Genomic DNA, 17,533 nt, shown 5'->3' with positions numbered 1-17,533 from the left:
GCTTTCCTGATCTCAGCCCAGCCTGAGAAACAGACTAATCAAAGTAATAACTTGAAATTATTATTCAGACTCTTTGTTTCTTCCGCGTTTCTGGGTGCCTAGGTCAATTTTCGGGAAAATTTTACCTCACGAAAGAGTTCAATATTATTCTGACTGCCCTTCTCGGGCCTCCGTTTGAGGTAATCTCTATTATATTGCTGAGGTAACCTGAGGTAAAAAAAACAGCAGGGAACCTTATAGAGACAAGATAATATGGCATTATATATACAGTACATATGCCACATATGAGGTAACTTTAAATGGGATAAAAATGAAGCATTATTATCTGCTTGAGGTGGCCCAAAGAGGTGGATGGTGGGGAATAGCCAACTTCAGCTGGAAGCCAGGAATCAAATTAGCTTTTATCTTGTACCTTAACAAGGATTCCCTCTAATAATAACAATCCATATCCCACATCCATAAACCTTCCCACCTCACTACTCGGCACCCTCTGGCCTCTGCCCTGCCCAGCACCAGTATATATAGAGGGAGGAGGGGCCTCGTCATGCTGCATTGATTGGCAGCTCCCCAACCCTATCGCTACCTGAGGAGGGCAGCTTCTAAGACAGGCATGTCAAACTCGTGATGTCACATGACATTGCACAATGTATCACGACTTTTTCCCCATTGCTGGCAATGGGGTGGGCATGGTTTCAGAGTGACGCATCCGGCCTGGTCTAAGTTTGACGTGCCTGGTCTAAGACAACTTTCTCTGGGTGAGTGACTTCAAGATGGGTGGACTCCGACTCCCATGTCTGATCAGGGAATTCGGGGAGTCCCGTAATGCCTCAGTCAGCCATGCCAGTTGGGGTCCCATAATTCCCCAGTCAGCCATGGGCATTGGCGTCCACCCCATGCTTAAAGCCTCTCAGGTGGGGAAAGCCATTTCTCAACCTCTTCCAGGAGTCAGGGCCTGAAGTAAGCCAGTTAATGCAGATTTTGCCTGATCAGGAGGAAAGACTGCTGAAGATCAACTAACGATTACAACCGATTCTACGTCGGAAAAACATCACGTCAATTAAAAACAAGGATCCATGATTACCGGCTGGCAGTCAAACGCCATGATCCCAAATCCTTAATCTCTACCCACACCGACACCCAACAACATCAGTTTGATTGGAACAACACCAAAACCATCGGCCACGCTACCACCCGTCACTCTAGGGAGTTCATCGAAACCTGGCACTCCACAAGCAATTCCATCAACAGACACATCAACCTACAAAACAGCCTACTAAGCCCTCAGAATCCAAATCAACCACACAGCCAACCAGAAACAGCATCAACCCTCAACCATCCCACACAAGCCCCCTCCCCACCACTAGCAGTTCACCTTCCTAAAACCCTGACCTGAAGTAACCTACCCATCACAAGACCCATCACAAGTCTCTCATTGACGACTCATACCTTACCCATCACAAGACCTCCACTTGACACACCGACACCTGAAGCCCTTATAAACAGAAGAGCGCTGACACAGACATCCCCTAAACTCTGCTGAAGATGTTACCTAGCCTGGTAATGAAATAGTCAGAAACCAACCCACAAGCTTGAAGAATGCACCTTCACCCCCGAATCCCCAAAAGTTGTTGAATGGGGAAGCAGAATCTCAAAGCGGGGTCCCTTTGCAGGACATGGAAGATGGAGAGAGGACCTGCCTTTGTTGCAGAGCCAAAGGCACTTCTTGAAAAGCACTTATTCAACATGCCTCAATTTTGTCGACTCTAAACAACCAGGCGTCCCCTTGAGCGGGGCAGTGTAAAAACCCTGGAAATGGAAAAATAAATGAGAGTTCCTGCATATTCAGTTTCCTCCTGTTGAAAGTTTGCAAGCATGCCCAGGGATGCTAAATCCATCCTGATCCCGCAAGAACCACAAGGCTAAAAGAGAGATAATTTCATAAAAGAAAAACAATGACTCTGTTGGTTTATTTTAAATATTTGAGGGGAACCGAGCTTGGTGTGCTCTCAAAAGATCAATACAAATTGAAGCTGTCCTTGTTTTCCAGACATGCCTTCTTTCCAACAAACCCATCAGTACTTTCATCAATCTTGTGATAACTCCTCCTGACACAATTCTTGGTACAATGACACAATACAACACATAACATTGGCTGGTTTAAAGAGCTGTCGGGGCCAGACAAGGTGGATTTATTCCCCATAGCTCCCAAGGGAAGAACAGTGGATGGAAGATATGCAGGAGAGATCCAAATAAGGGGCTGCATCACGGGGGGCTTCCAAGCCCTGACTGGACAGCCATTTGGACCAGCGGATGGACCCTCACACAAGACCTCCAGGGACCCTTGCAGCTCTCAGTGTCCATGAGGTCCTAAGGGTCCAGGCTGCAGTTCTTCTCTTGTCAGTTCATCACTTCGGATCATGTAGCTTTGCATCCCTGACGGAAACAGTGGAGGATGAAGATTTGGCAAGCAGCAAAAACAAAACAAATGTATTTTTGCACATGATCACAGGAATAGAACAATTAATTCATGATTGCTGTGGAAAAAAGAGATGGGAAAAAAGATTAGAATACAGTGGTATCTTGGTACTGGACTGCTTTCAAACTCATGGAATTTGGTACTCAACACATTTTGATGTGAAAATTTAGTCCCGGTACTTGTTGTTTGGTACTTCATGTGCAAGCTAGAACTTGTCAATGACAATTACCTCATGACTTGCTAGCCTTTTTGGTGAAAACAAAAGGTTATGCTCTAATTTATTTTATTTATTTTGGAAAATTTATATAGCTGCCTACTCACTCATGGCGACTCTAAATAGCTTACAGAGAATAAAAACACAATATAGAGGGAATAATCATGTGGTTTGTTTGGTATTCATAGTTTTTAGTATTTGTCGTACTTCCCAGAACCAAATGATGAGTACCGAGTACTGTATACAGAAACTTTGAAATAAATAACCTTTTTGAGGAGATGTGCAAGAAAATGGTGGGACCCCTCCCCAGGCAGACCCTCATAGGAGGGGAGTGGTTGATGAGCAGGGCCCAGGTGGAGAGAGAATCAGGGAGGAAAAAACCACGAAGGAGCAGGGATTTCTCAAAGGGGGCTAAATTTGACCGAGGGGCTGCAAAAGAAAGCTTCCACCCTGCTGTTAGCAGGATGTACCCCAACTTGTAATGGTTGATTCAGGACTTAATCGAGACTGGCAGACTCCTTCTTTGTGGGACACTTCACAAAAATCCAAGAGGTTCTCATTGTACCTTTTCCCATGAACCAATTTTGTTTAAAGACCTACAAGTACAATTTGTTAGTCAGGTACAACCAGATTCCTCTTGATTTTTTTACATCCATCAAGTATCCCAGTTTGTCTTCTCCAGTGCTTGATTTGTGATGTTGGTAGGCAGAAGACAGCTGCTATCATTTTGCCAGAACTTGTATTAAGTGTGTGTGGGGGGGGGGAATCAGGAAAGACAGCCCACAGATTTGGAGTTCCCCCACTCTTTTCCCCCAACAACATCTTCCATCAAGGCCATGAAGAGCATTGGTGGCACAGTGCTTAGAACACAGTATTGCAGGCTACTTCTGCTGACTGCCGGCTGCCAGCAGTTCGGCAGTTCAAATCTCACTGGCTCAAGGTTGACTCAGCCTTCCATCCTTCTGAGGTCACACTCCAGGTAGTCCTTGACTTACAACCATTTGTTTAGTGACTGACCAGAGAGAGGGGGGAGAGAGGGAGGGAGGGAGAGAGAGAGAGAAAAGAAAGGGAAAAAAAGAGACAGAGAGACAGAGAAAGAAAGGAAAGAAAGAAAGCGAGAGACAAAGGAAAGAAAGAAAGAAAGAAAAAGACAGGGAGAAAGAGAGAAAGACAGAGAGATCAGAGAAAGAAAGAAAAAAAGAAACAGAAAGACAGGAGAGAGAGACAAAAAGAAAGACAAAGGAGACAGAGAAAAACAGAAAAGAAAGAAAGAAAAAGAAAGAATGGAATTATTGTGCTCAGCCGCCACACTACTTTTCAAATATGTAAATGTAATATTGGAAAATTAATAAAAAAAACTTGGGAAAAATATTTTTACAGTAATGGCAAAATCGATACTTGCAACGACGTCACAGGGATTGGCGGATATGCAGAGCGGCAAAATATTTACATCACTCGATGCCCACGTTCACAAGTGAGGTCTCAAAAGTTGCTAACATTCACAGCAACTTTACAGACTGTTCGCTACTGCGAATGACACTTGGCCATATTGTATATGAAGGGAAACCCCCACCAGCATGGAGTTGTGAGAAAGGATCAGTTCTATTTGGAAGAATATTTACAAAAAAGAACTGAAAATGCCCATTTTGCGAATGTAATTGTTTATTATACAAAATGTTTACGACTGGAAAAACTCCACAAAAAAAATGGCTAATCAGAATGATTAGGAGCAATTGCAGCTGTACTGCTTTTTAGCGTGATCTTCAATTGGGAGAGGAAGACTTGAACCCAGGATCACCCAGTGAATTCCACCATGGAGAATTCCAGCATGGAAAAAGGGAAGAATATCCCTCATCTCCAACTCTGTAGATGGATTCCCACCCTGGCGGCCTGGTCTCTCCCTGAGCTCATCTTGGGGACTCCGGGTGTGGCGCTGAGTCCTCAAGACGAGAAGCTCGACAGAACGCCAACCCTTGCATCGAGGCTATTGTGTCAGATCTGCATATTGTGCTGTCCCAAAAAATATCTACCTAGTTCACATAGTGGGAAGACACTAGCCTCTTTTGCTCACGAGTGGAAGATGGTGGCCTGGTCCGGAGAGGCAAAGTACTTGCTCTGTGTTTGCACTTCCTGGCTTTGCAATTTCCTTTCCCCTCAACTGGAGGCTTCGTTGATCTCCAGGACAGAGATATGATCTCCATCATCTGACCCAAGTACAGGCAGATCTTGACTTACGGCCACAATTTGGACCAGAATTTTCGTTATTAAGCAAAGCAGTCGTTAAGTGCCAATTGTACAACTTCTTGTGTGGTCAACCTGCCTTGCAGATTTTGTGACTTCCTTTGGCCGTTTCACATTATTTTTTAAGTCTGCATTTTTGGCCTGTCTAGAGTTTATAATTGCATTGGTACCAATTGTGAGTGTTGCACACCACCCAGAGTGATATAGATACACAGTACATGTGAGAAAGGGAGGGAATTAGAATATATGAGAGTTCTTGATCTCTCCAGCATGAATCTTCTTATGTCTACAGCTGAGTTGAAAGAACCACGCTCAGCACTGCTGTCAGCCAAGCGTGCCAGGACTGTAAGCACAGAATTAAGGCACAAATGATCAGTCAGAATAGAGCTGGAAGGGACCTTTGAGGTCTTCTAGTCCAACCCCCTGCTCTAACTGGCAAGAGATTTTTAAAAAGGAGAAATTGTTGAACCAAAGACTAATGGAGCAATAATAACTGTCACTTGATCTGAGAAATTGTGACATACTGATCTCCATGTGCGAATTCTTGGCAGGGAAGCAGGACTGGGACTCCATCAGATGCCACCTCAACACTCCAGGACATGAAGGGTCCTCGTTCCTTCCCGTGAGTGTCTGGATGCCTCCGTGGCTGCCGCTTGTTACAGAACCTCTTTGTCCACTGCGAGGACGGAGGCGGTGTTGGCCCACTATGGAGCTTTTGGTGTCTCACCAGGTTCCTCTTCTGGCTGAAGGTCTTCCCGCACTCAGTGCAAGAGAAGGGCTTTTCTGCTGTGTGCCTCCTCTGGTGCCGCAGAAGGTGCTGCTTGTCGTAAAAGCTCTTTCCGCACTCGGAGCAGCCATAGGGTTTCTCCCCCATGTGGATCCTCCGGTGGGAGGTGAGGTTGGAGCTGCGATGGAAGCTTTTCCCACACTCGGGGCAGCAAAAAGGCCTCTCGCCTGTGTGGATCCCCTCGTGAGAGGTCAGCTGCGAGCGCCGGATGAAGGTCTTTTCGCAGGTCAGGCACTTGTGTGGTTTGTCCTTGGAGTGGATCAGCTGGTGGAGGTTGAAGCCTGACTTGTCGCAGAAGCCCTTGCTGCAGATGGGGCAGAGGAAAGGCTTCTCACCTGTGTGCTTCCTCCGGTGGCAGGTCAGGTTGGTGCTCCGGTTGAAGCGCTTCCCGCACTCGGGGCAGCGGAAGGGCTTCTCCCCTGTGTGGATTCTCCGGTGCGAGGCAAGGTAGGCCAGCTGACGGAAGCTCTTCCCACACTCCCGGCACTGGTGCGGTCGCTCGCCCGTGTGGATACTCCGGTGGGACAACAGGTGTGAGCTCTGACGGAAGCTCTTCCCGCACTCTGGGCACCGGTGCTGCTTCTGCTCTGTCCGACCTGGCCAGAGTTCCGCTTGGTTGGGGACACTCTTCCTGCCATTTCTTTGCTGCAGTGGTGCTTTCTGAGGACTGTCCCCCAGGGAGAGCGGCTCCTTTGGCTTCTCGTTTGGGTTTCCCCTCGGCTCCTTGGCTCCTTCCTGCCTTCTCCATGACTCCTTCATCCCAGGATGGCTGGGGACCACCAGTGACATCCTGCACCTGCCGACATTGCTGTTTCTGCTGCCCCCTTCCCCTCCATCTCCTGCTGGCAGATAGAAAGTGAAAGTGAGAGAAATAGAAATAGAAATAAATATAGAAATATAGAAATAGAAACCCGGTCAGAAGGCAAACCTAATAGATCTCAGATCAGCTGTTAATGCCATGTTTCTCTGGCCCTGCTTCCACATTCCTCCCTCTATTTGCAGCACCTCTGTCCTCGACTTGGGATCATAACTGAGCCCAACATTTCTGTTCCTAAGCAAGACAGTTGTTAAGTGAGTTGAGGTTTGCTCCATTTTATGACCTTTCTTGCCACAGTTAAGTGAATCACTGCAGTTGTGAAGCTAGTAACACAGTTAATAAGTGAATCAGGCTTCCCCATGGACTTTGCTTGTCAGACGGGCACAAAAAGGGCATCACATGACCGTGAGACACTGTAATGTCAGAAATACATGCCAGTTGTGCAGCGTCCAAATGTTGATCATGTGACCATGGGGATGCTGCAATGGTTCTGTGAAAAACAGTCATAAGCCCCCTTTTTTCAGTTATAACTCTGAATGGTCACTAAATGAATGGTTGTAAATCAAGGACTATGTATCCATAAACAAGAGGGGCTCAGTTTGGAAGTTGGAAATGGGCAGCGTTAAGATATTTAACTTAATAGCTGGAACAGTAAAATGGATAAAGGGCCAGGACACACAGTTGTAGTTGATTAGTTGGAGAGTGTGGGCTCCTGCCTGAGATAATTTGTGCTATGATTGGTTGCTGCATGAGAAGGGGGAGTTTCCCTTTTTCCCCGCCTTTTTTTTCTTCTGTGTGCTCTGTCTGCTGTTCTGTGATTTACCTCATGATGTAGGGATGCGCCTGACTATCTTGTCTGCTGTAAATGTAGATATTAAATATGTTTATTTCTATAAAACTACAAATTTGTGTCCGTGTCTCTGACTTCATTTGGACACCAAATGGGGTGCCATTCCCTGACAGGCAGATTATGCCATCAGCCCTTTTCTTGCCTCTGGTGTAGATTCATTCATTCGTTCATTCATTCATTCATTCATTCATTCATCCTGTCTGTCTGTCTGTCTGTCTGTCTGTCTGTCTGTCTGTCTGTCTGTCAGCCATCTTGTCTAGAGGCGAGTTTTGAATCAAAACAGTTAAAAATCCTTTTCCCCTGCAGAGCAGAGGTGGGCCATCCGCAGCCTGAATGCACCCTCTCCCCTGCCCCCCCCCTCGAGTCCCTGCAGACTTTTTCACATTTGAGGGATGAGAATCCGGACCTCGCAGTGGCCCACTTCTCTCCCAGACAAACGATGATTTGTGGCTAGTTGCCTCAATCAAATGACACATATAGTGTACAAATGATATACTTCATGTGATTATTACAATGACACCATAACTTTCTCCTTCCAGGCACAAAGCAACACAGAGTAACAACCCAACCTCGAAAGAGTGCAGAGAAGAGTGACAAAGAGGCTAAAATGGTTGTTGGAATTGGGTATGTCTAGTCTAGTCTAATGAAGACCAGGGGTGACATGATAGCAGTGTTCCAATATCTCAGGGGCTGCCACAAAGAAGGAGTCAAGCTATTCTCCAAAGCGCCTGAGGGTAGGACAAGAAGCAACGGATGGAAACTAATCAAGAAGAGAAGCAATCTGGAACTAAGGAGAAACTTCCTGACAGAACAATTAACCAGTATCTCTGGAACAGCCAACAGACAGTTACAACCACACGGCATCAACATAGCACACTGAGGACTCCACAGTTCAACTCTGAGCTACCAAGATTCTCTTCTCTCGGAGCCTATAAGATCATTGTGGAAAATTTGTACAAATATAGGAGTCCTCAACTTAAAACAGTTCATTTAGTGGCCGTTTGAAGTTACAACAGCACTGAAAAAAGGGACTTATGACCCTTTTTCACACTTACGACCATTGCAGCATCCGTGATCAAATTGCAGGTCACGTGATTAAAATTGCAGGCCCTTGGCAACTGACTCACAGTTATGACCGTTGCAGTATCCCGGGATCATGTGGTTCCCTTTTGCGACCTCCTGACAGGCAAAGTCCATGGGGGGGAAGCCAGATTCACTTAACAACTGTGTTACTCATATGTACTTATAGAGATAAAGAACTAAATGTAAGAAGAGAAACAATTTGATAGAAAAGTTTTTACTGGAATGTTACGTCATGTCCAATGTTTTTTTTTAACTGTATTATTAAAAAAAACCTGTGTTACTAATTTAACAACTGCAGTTATTCACTGAATAACTGTGTTAGGAAAGGTCATAAAATGGGGCAAAGCTCACTTAACAAATGTCTCAATTAGCCACAGAAATTTTGGGCTCAGTTTTGGAACTGAGAACTCCCTAGGTACGAAGAAAAAATTGTGTTCTCCAATGTGGAAGAGTGGATCCGGGAATTGCATCTGGGTACAAACAGACATTCCTCAGAGGCCACTGTTTCTCCTAGATGGAGTCGGGGTTGCCTTGACCCTCAACCTCAGCCTAAGGAGACCCCAAGGAGGCCAAAAAGGGCAGCCTGGATTAAACCGAAGGCCTCCTGGAACCCCCAACCACAAAGGAACGGACCCCGAAATGCAGGAAGCGTCTCGGCCGGAGAGACATTTTGTGTCCCCCAGCCAGAACCTCCATTTCTAGCTGGAAGATTTGCTGCCTCTCTTGGGGGTCCAAGCACAAGAGGCGCTAAAGACTTGCAATCCAGGTTCCCACCCACCCCTAAATTCTGGCACCCCGAATCGAGAAGAGGCCTTACCCAAGGATGCCACGTTGCGCGAGTTCTCCAGCATGACTTCTCGGTGGAGAGCTTTCTGGCCGGCGGCCAAGAGGGCCCACTCCTCGTTGGTGAAATACACGGCCACCTCCTCAAAGGACACGGGGCTCTAGAAAAAACAAGAAGCCTCAGTTGGGGTCTTTCATGTGAGACAGGCCATCTGGGATTTAAGGGTGAGGCTGTCCAGGCCCTTCTCGCTTCCAGCCCTGGTATTCCATGTTCTCTGTTCTCTTTGGCCTAGCAAGTGGGTGATTCACTGGATCTGGGGGGGGCATCATCACCTCTTTTACACACTTGTGGGGCTTTTGAGGATGCTTGGGTACCACCACCACCATGGGATCCCCTCTGGGTCTATCTCCAGAAATGCCATTTGATCCAGAATGGTGGTGGTGGAGGATGACTAGCCCCTCCCCCATCCCATCCCGTGGATGATGAAAGCCGGGCCAGGTGACATCATGACAGGGGAGGGGGAGTCATTTCAGTTCGTGGGGAAGGTCCCACACAAGGTGACCCCAAAAGTCCTGGCTGGTGTTTCCCTTCATCACGGATCATCAGAAGTCACATATTCCAGCTGCCCCTTTCTGTTTTTATATTTTAAGAGATTTTATTGATGGGTTATTTATTGTTTCATTGATTCCATTACTTCGGTTGCTCAGTAGATTACTCCAAGCTGCCTGGAGTCACTGAGAATGAGTTGGGCAGTCATATAAATTTTCTTAAATTAAATAAATAAATTTTATATTTGGGGAGTCTAAAAAAAAGAAATGAGGAGATGATAAGCTGCCTGGGAAAGCCCAGCAAAATCATCAAAACAATTAAAAAACAAAAATTAGAATATTTCAGACATGTGATGCGACACCCAGAAAAATACGGCATACTCCATTTAATCCTCCAGGGAAAGATTAACGAGGTCCAGGCAGAAGAAGAACATCATGGCTTCAAAATTGAAGGGACTGGTTTGGACAAACTCAGCAGCACTTTTTCGTGCGTCTGCTGATAAAAACAGGATCGCCAACATGATCGCCAACGTCCGATAACGGATATGGCACAAGAAGAAGAAGAAAAAGCAGGGCCAGAAAAACACGGAAAGAACTTTAAACCTGAGTCTGCCTCAACCCAGCAAGTCACCCAAGAGGGAGATTTTGTCCAGAAGCCTCCCATGCTCCGGGCCCCCCAAAACATGCCAGAAGCCTCTATGTGCCCCCCGACCTTTGCTCCTACCTGAACTGAAGGTGCAGCTGCTGTTTCTGTCCCTTCTGGATGGGGAAACATTTCAGCCGCTTCCAGGCCCATGGCTGCGTTGCCTACAAGGGGGAGAACCAGGCAGGCCTTGAAGAAGTGGGGGAGATGAGCCCCTCAAGAAACACCCCGAGGAGGAGAAAGGGGGGGTATTCTGCAGCTCTTCATGCTCAGGATCCTTTGCTTACCCAATGGGGGATCCAGCAGAGGTTCCTCGTGTTTGATGCCCACCAAGAGAGGCTTCCTGCAAGGGTGGGAGAGATCCTTCTCCAAGGGGGAGGAATCAGTGGCAGCCTCCAGGAATGGCTCAGAGCCCTGAAAGAAAGAAAGAGAGAGGGAGAGGGAGAGGAAGGAAGCAAGGAAAGCAAAGAAAGGGAGGGAGGAAGGAAGTTAAAGAAGAAAGGAAGGAAAGAAAGGAAGGAAAAAGAAATTAAAGAAAGGAGGAAGGAAGGAAGGAAAAATTAAAGAAAGGAGGAAGGAAAGAAAGAAAGAGGAAGGAAGGAAAGAAATTAAACGAGGAAGGAAGGAAGGAAAGAAAAAAATTAAAGAAAGGAAAGGGAAATTAAAGAAAGGAGGAAGGAAGGAAAGAAAGAAATAAAGAAGGAAAGAAAGAAAGAAAAAGAAAAGAGGCCTTAGACAAGCAGTTCAAGGAAAGAAACTTGGGGGGATGTCAAAGGTCACGCTGGTCCCCCATCTCCCCTGGGAACAGCCTTGCTCCCCTTAAACTACACTTTAGGCCTTGTTACGGTGGGCCATTTCTTCAGCAAACCAGGATCCAAACCAGGTCTCACCTGCTCCAACAGCACCAGGCCCAGCATCTGCGCCTTGCTGCGTCTCTCCGGCTGCTGCCACCCGTGGGCTCGGATGTGCAGGCGGCGGCTGCCCGGCTCCCGTGGCCCCGTGGCCTCCTGGTGGCAGAGGTCCCCTAAGCGGTGATCCACGATGCGTGGGTGGCTTGTCTTGCCATCCAGGCTCTTTTTCCGGAGGCCTTTTTCCCAGAATCCCCCACCCTGGTGGGCCCAGGGGCCCCTGTCCGCTTCCTCCTCACTGGGGTGCTGGGCCCCCATCCCAGAGTGGTGCCCGACCCTGGAGACCCTTCCCACAAGCAGACCTCGATCCAGCCAACCTCGCAAGCCGTGTCGTGGGGAAGGGGCTTCGCTTCCTTGCTGGGTCGCTGTACGGAGGGAGCCCGGCGGGCCCCAAAGCCGAGCGCGGGCGGGCCCTTGGCCGGGGAGGGGGCTTCCCCTCCGAGCGCCGGGACAGCAAGGGGGCGGCTGAGTTGCTCCCCGGCCGCTCCCGCTTCTCCCCCGCCCACAGGCGGCCAAGCCTTCCGCGCCCCTCCCGGGGTCCTCCGTCGCCCCCGGACCTCGGCTCGGCCGGCCGATGGGGAGGGGGCGCGGGCCGACCCCCGCCTTCCCCGCCGTCTGGCACTTCCGCGGCGCTTCCCTCCCTCCCGAGCGGAGCGGATAGGGGGGTCGCGGACCCGGGCCGGGGGAGTCCTGCGGGCTCGGGCTCCGGCAGTGGCAGTCCGGGCTGCGGAGCAGGCGGACGGGGTGGCTGGAAGGGTCCCTCCCCGCCTCCCCCACGCGGCCCAAGGACCCCCGCCCCCTCTTCTGCGGCCGAGCAGGAAGCGCCCGGCCGGGCTTGGCTCCTCCTCCGGGGCCGGCCCTGCTGAGCAACGGAGGAGCCGGACGGAGCGCGAGGGTCCCCGCCGGAGGGAGGGAGGGAGGGGGCGGCGACGGGCGCGGGGAGCAGAGCCGGGAAGCGGCTCCTTTCAGGCAGGCCAGGCTGATCTCCGCGCTCCGGACTCCGTCGGGCCGAGGAAACGGCAGCCGAGGAGCTGAAATCCACTTGATGGTCAACCGCTCGATCCGTCATTGCGAGCCCTTCCTACGTTTCTAACAGAGGGGATCCCATCGAGATCGCGTTATCTACTGACAGAATACAATATCTTTATTTGTCACTGGGTAACTCATCACGAAATTAAGTAATGAATACCAGTCTTGGTCTCCACACTGTAAAAAAAGACGTCTAGAAAGAGTGCAGAGAAGAGCAACAAAGATGATCAGGGGACTGGAGGCAGAAACATACAACCCAGTGATAGGCTGCATTAACAGATTCCTGATCATGGGAAGTGTTAATACCACTTTACAAGGCCTTGGTAAGGCCACACTTGGAATCCTGCATCCAGTTTTGGTCACCACGATGTAAAAAAAGATGCTGAGACTCTAGAAAGAGTGCAGAGAAGAACAACAAAGATGATCAGGGGACTGGAGGCTAAAACATATAAGGAACGGTTGCTGGAATTGGGTATGTCTAGTTTAACAAAGAGAAGGACGAGGGGGGACATGATAGCAGTGTTCCAATATCTCAGGGGCTGCCCCAAAGAAGAGGGAGTCAAGCTCTTCTCCAAAGCGCCTGAAGGCAGGACAAGGAATAACGGATGGAAACTGATCCAGGAGAGATTCAACCTAGAAATAAAGGGAGAAATTTTCTGATAGTGAGAACAATCAAATTGCCTTCAGAAGTACTGTAAGCTTTCGAAAAGAGACTGGACTGCCATCTGACAGAATTGGGTCTCCTGCTTGGGAGGGGGGGTGGACTAGATGACCTATAGGGTCCCTTCCAACTCTGTTGTTCTATTCTTCCTCCAAAGCCCCCCAAAGTCGGTTGCCTCGAAAGAGGAAGGAGGCGGAAAGGGAAAGAGGGAAACTGAGGCATTTCCACACCTGAATCTACATACGCAACCCACAATACAAGGAAAGCTGCATTTTGGCAAAAGTAGTTTTGGAGCTTCCAAAACTTCACCTTTTCTTCTGAATCTCCAATGTGAGGCAACGAGTGGAGCTTCGGTCCCTTCTTGGGGGAGATTCTGAATTTGGGGAGGAGACTGAGAAAGCCCCCCAAGCCCCCCCCCCATATTCTCCCATTGCTCAAACGGAAGGAGTGGATGGAGCCACAGAGGGGAACTCAGTGAGAAGGATAGGGGGAGGGGCTCTGAATTCCTTCTCCGAAACTGGCTCCCCCAAACTCCCCCTTTAATGAAGGGGGCTGGAGACCCTCCCTTTGAGAGGCTCTTGGGAGGGCTGTGGGGGGTCTTTGGGAGGAGGGGGATAGGAAGCAGGTGTGATTCCCCCCCCCCAAATCATCCAAAGGCAGGTAGTTGGGCTGTGGATGAGGGGGAGGAAGAAAATTTGGGGCGGAACAAGTGATGGTGGGGGTTCAGGAGGGTCAGTCCAGATGTCCTCCCCCTCCCCACGTGTCCTCCCTTCCTCCTGCCTCAGGCGAGAGGCTAAATTCCCCACAGCCGGCCCAGGCGTCATCCGTGGTCTGCCCGGATCTGCTCCTGGGGGGGGGTCTTCTCCGGAAAGGGAGGGGGGAGAACTTCCTTCTTAATCGCCCCACAGGTGGCCTCCCTTCCCCCCTCAACACTGAGCCAGAAGCCAGCAGAAGCCCCGGGTCTTTCCAACGAAGGAAGATCCCCGTCCCCCTCCCCTCACTTTCTCCGCTTCTCTCTCTGCGTGGAACTCTCTCCTCCACAGGATGAAGTCAAGGGAGACTCTGCCCGGAGACCGATGATGCTGCAGAAGGGAGAATTCCCATTGGTCCTCCTCCTCCTTTTCTTCTTCTTCTTGTGCCATATCCGTTATTGGAGGTTGGCGATCCTTCTTTTGGTCCCTCCCAATTCCGAAGTCCGAGGAAAACGCCCCCTCCCCCGCAATCCAGACCTCCCGGTTCTGCCTCTGGGGCTGGGAGCCTTCCATGCTTTCCCCACTCTCTTTGGGAGCGCTGGTGGGGCGGCATCCATGAGCTCTGCTGGGCTCCCCCTGATGCTGCTGCTGGCCCGGATCCCCAGAAGCGAAGGGGGGGAGAGAACCCGCTCCATCACTGGAGATTTTTAAGAAGAGACTAGACATTCACCTTGTCTGAGACGGTATAGGTTCTCCTGCCTGAGCAGGGGGCTGGACTAGAAGACCTCCAAGGTCACTTCCAGCTCTATTCTATTCTATTCTATTCTATTCTATTCTATTCTATTCTATTCTATTCTATTCTATTCTATTCCCATTCTCTATTCTCTATTCTATCCCGTAATTCTATTCTATTCTATTCTATCCCATAATTCTATTCTATTCTATTCTGTTCTGTTCTGTTCTATTCTATTCTATTCTATCCCATAATTCTATTCTATTCTATTCTATTCTATTCCCATTCTCTATTCTCTATTCTATCCCGTAATTCTATTCTATTCTATTCTATCCCATAATTCTATTCTATTCTATTCTATTCTATTCTGTTCTATTCTATTCTATTCTATTCTATCCCATAATTCTATTCTATTCTATTCTATTCTTTTCTTTTCCCATTCTCTATTCTCTATTCTATCCCGTAATTCTATTCTATTCTATCCCATAATTCTATTCTATTCTATTCTTTTCTTTTCTTTTCTTTTCTATTCCCATTCTCTATTCTCTATTCTATCCCGTAATTCTATTCTATTCTATTCTATTCTATTCTATTCTAGTCTAGTCTAGTCTAGTCTAGTCTAGTCTAGTCTAGTCTATTCCCATTCTCTAGTCTCTAGTCTCTATTCTATCCCGTAATTCTATTCTATTCTATCCCATAATTCTATTTATTCTATTCTATTCTATTCTATTCTATTCTATTCTATTCTATCCCATAATTCTATTCTATTCTATTCTATTCTATTCTATTCTATTCTATTCTATTCTATTCTATTCTATTCTAGTCTAGTCTAGTCTAGTCTAGTATAGTATAGTATAGTATAGTATAGTATAGTATAGTATAGTATAGTATAGTATAGTATAGTATATTGTTGTATTGAGGTTGTATGTTATTATTTATTTTACTGTGCCAAAAAGTCAGAAGTCAATGCTTTTCTTTTTTCTTTCCCTCTTCCTCTTTCCCTCCCTTATTTTCCCATTGTTTTATTCCTCTTTGTATTTCTATATTTTATATTTTGATAAACTAATAAAAATTTGAACCACCAGCCGAAGGTGAGATGTTTGTTCCCTCTATGAAAGGGATGTTCAGGGCCTCTGATTCCTGCCCCCCCCACCCCAGTTCAGAGGCTTCTCCCAAAGTTGGGGAGGGTGGAATTGAGGGCTGCACTGCAGAGGCTCCATCTAGAAGGGCCCCTCCTTGGGTGGACTGTTTGATAAGAGAGGAGGAGAAGAGGGGGCTCCAAGGGGCCACTCCCTCAATTGGGGATCGGGAGGGGCCCCCTGAAGGATTTGGACTGAGACCCAATTTCTGAACTGGTTTGGATTGAGGGGTCAGCAAGGAGAGGGACCAGTTTGAGAATCCTGAACTTTTCAGGGTGTGGAAAAACCAGAAAATTGTTGTGAAGGGCTGCAAAGATGACTGGAAACGTTCCTCTGGGGAGGTCCATGCGGGGTGACTGAAAGGCCCCTGGGTGTGGTCTGGAGTTGTGTGGTGTCCCAGGGAGTGTTGGCAACGACTGTGTGTCTGTGTTTGGTTTCTTGACTCTCAGGGGGTGGAGAAATGCTTCAGGATCCCCAGAGAGGGGTATGTTTTATTGTTTTCAAGGCCTCAGATGAGACTGACGTTTCGTGTGGGTTCAGGCGGGCGGAAGGAGAAGATTCTTGTCATGATCCGGTTGTCCCAGACTGGGGGAGGGGGGAACCTTGTGGGAAATGGAGAAGCCTCAGGGTCAGCTGATGAGGATGGGGTCTGTAGTCCTGGGGCAGGCATTCAAAAGACAATAGATTCCAACAGAGGAGAATATCTGTAGATTGAGTCGGAGTCCTCAGTGCCCTCTGCGCTTGGTTCTTTTCTTGCAGACCTTTCGTGACCCAACTAGGTAACATGATCAGGGCTAGTGAGGAGTGCGATTTGCTTTACGCTTTATATCCGGTAGCTGCCCCAGCTTGGATTGGTGGGAGTGGCCTGTTTTGCTTAATTGCTTTCAAAGCCTCAACGGACTGACATTATTTGGGGGGGGGGTTCAGAGGGGCAGAAGACTCTTTTCCTCCCCCCCCCCTCAACCAAACGATCCTCTTGCCCAGCCTAGAAGAAGAGAAGGAATCCTAGAAACTGCGCTTGTTCTTCCGCCCTTACTTCTCACAGGCTGGCTCCTCCCCCTCCCACTTGGGGCTCCTCCCACTCTCGCCTTTCCCCGGCCCCGAAGCCCGCGCTCAGTCCTGGCGGCACTTTGGCTTCAGCTCCGAAGGGCGCCTGCGCCAGACGCCTCCGCCCATTCCCCTCTAGGCAGCGTCGCTCGCTGCTTTTAACCCCTGCGTGTCTGGAGCGGCGGATGAGGAGGTGGGCTGCGGACGAGGCGGAGGCGCGGCGGCGACCGCGGGCGAGGCGGCCTGTGAACTAAAACATATGAAGAACGGTTGCAGGATTTGGGTTTGGCTACTGTAGAGAAAAGAAGGACTAGGGGTGACATGATAGCAGTATTCCAGTATTTGAGAGGCTGCCACAAAGAAGAGGGCGTCAAACTATTCTCCAAAGGACCAGAGGGCAGGACAAGAAAAAATGGTTGGAAACTGAGCAAAGAGAGAAGCAACCTGGATTTAAAGAAAAAGTTCCTAACTGTGAGGACAATTAACCAATGAAACAGCCTGCCACCAGAAATCCTGGGCGCTCCATCACTGGAGGTCTTTAAGAAGAGAGTCCTATTCTACTCCTGCAGTGTGGGTGTGGTTCCATCCTGGAGGGAATGTTGTTTTCTACCTGCTTGTTTGTCTGGGGCTGATCCCTGCTTATCTACTGGCTGCTGGAGCGGAGGTGTGTCTTTTTTGTTCCCTTCCTAGGATTTTTATTGTTTCTTTTGAGTGGTGTGTAAATGTGATTTATCTCTCTGTGTCTATTGACAGCCAGAAGTTTATCTTTTAGGATTAGTGGACATGGATCGTGAAATAAAACCCGGAAATTTGTTATTGTACATGCTGAGTGCAGGCAGAATTCTTCATATGGAAAAATGGAAAGAAACCTCCGTCCCCAC

General features: G+C 48.4%; 1 protein-coding gene across 1 annotated transcript; it reads right to left on the bottom strand.

Annotated features, from left to right (window-relative positions):
- Positions 1-98: 98 nt before the first annotated feature.
- On the bottom strand, positions 99-11,609 carry LOC107292077 (zinc finger protein 397-like). Its single transcript, XM_015821137.1, has 6 exons — positions 11,334-11,609; positions 10,731-10,857; positions 10,525-10,607; positions 9,286-9,412; positions 5,456-6,314; positions 99-207 (listed from the first exon to the last, which is right to left on the bottom strand). The coding sequence occupies exons 1-6, from the start codon at positions 11,607-11,609 to the stop codon at positions 99-101; spliced, it is 1,581 nt and encodes a 526-aa protein (XP_015676623.1).
- Positions 11,610-17,533: the final 5,924 nt, after the last annotated feature.

This window comes from Protobothrops mucrosquamatus, unplaced genomic scaffold (genome assembly GCF_001527695.2).
Source record: "Protobothrops mucrosquamatus isolate PMUCROS unplaced genomic scaffold, P.Mucros_1.0 scaffold1261, whole genome shotgun sequence".
Lineage (NCBI taxonomy): Eukaryota > Metazoa > Chordata > Lepidosauria > Squamata > Viperidae > Protobothrops > Protobothrops mucrosquamatus.
The sequence above is the reverse complement of the archived record's forward strand: the minus strand, read 5'-3'. Positions and strand labels throughout refer to the sequence as shown.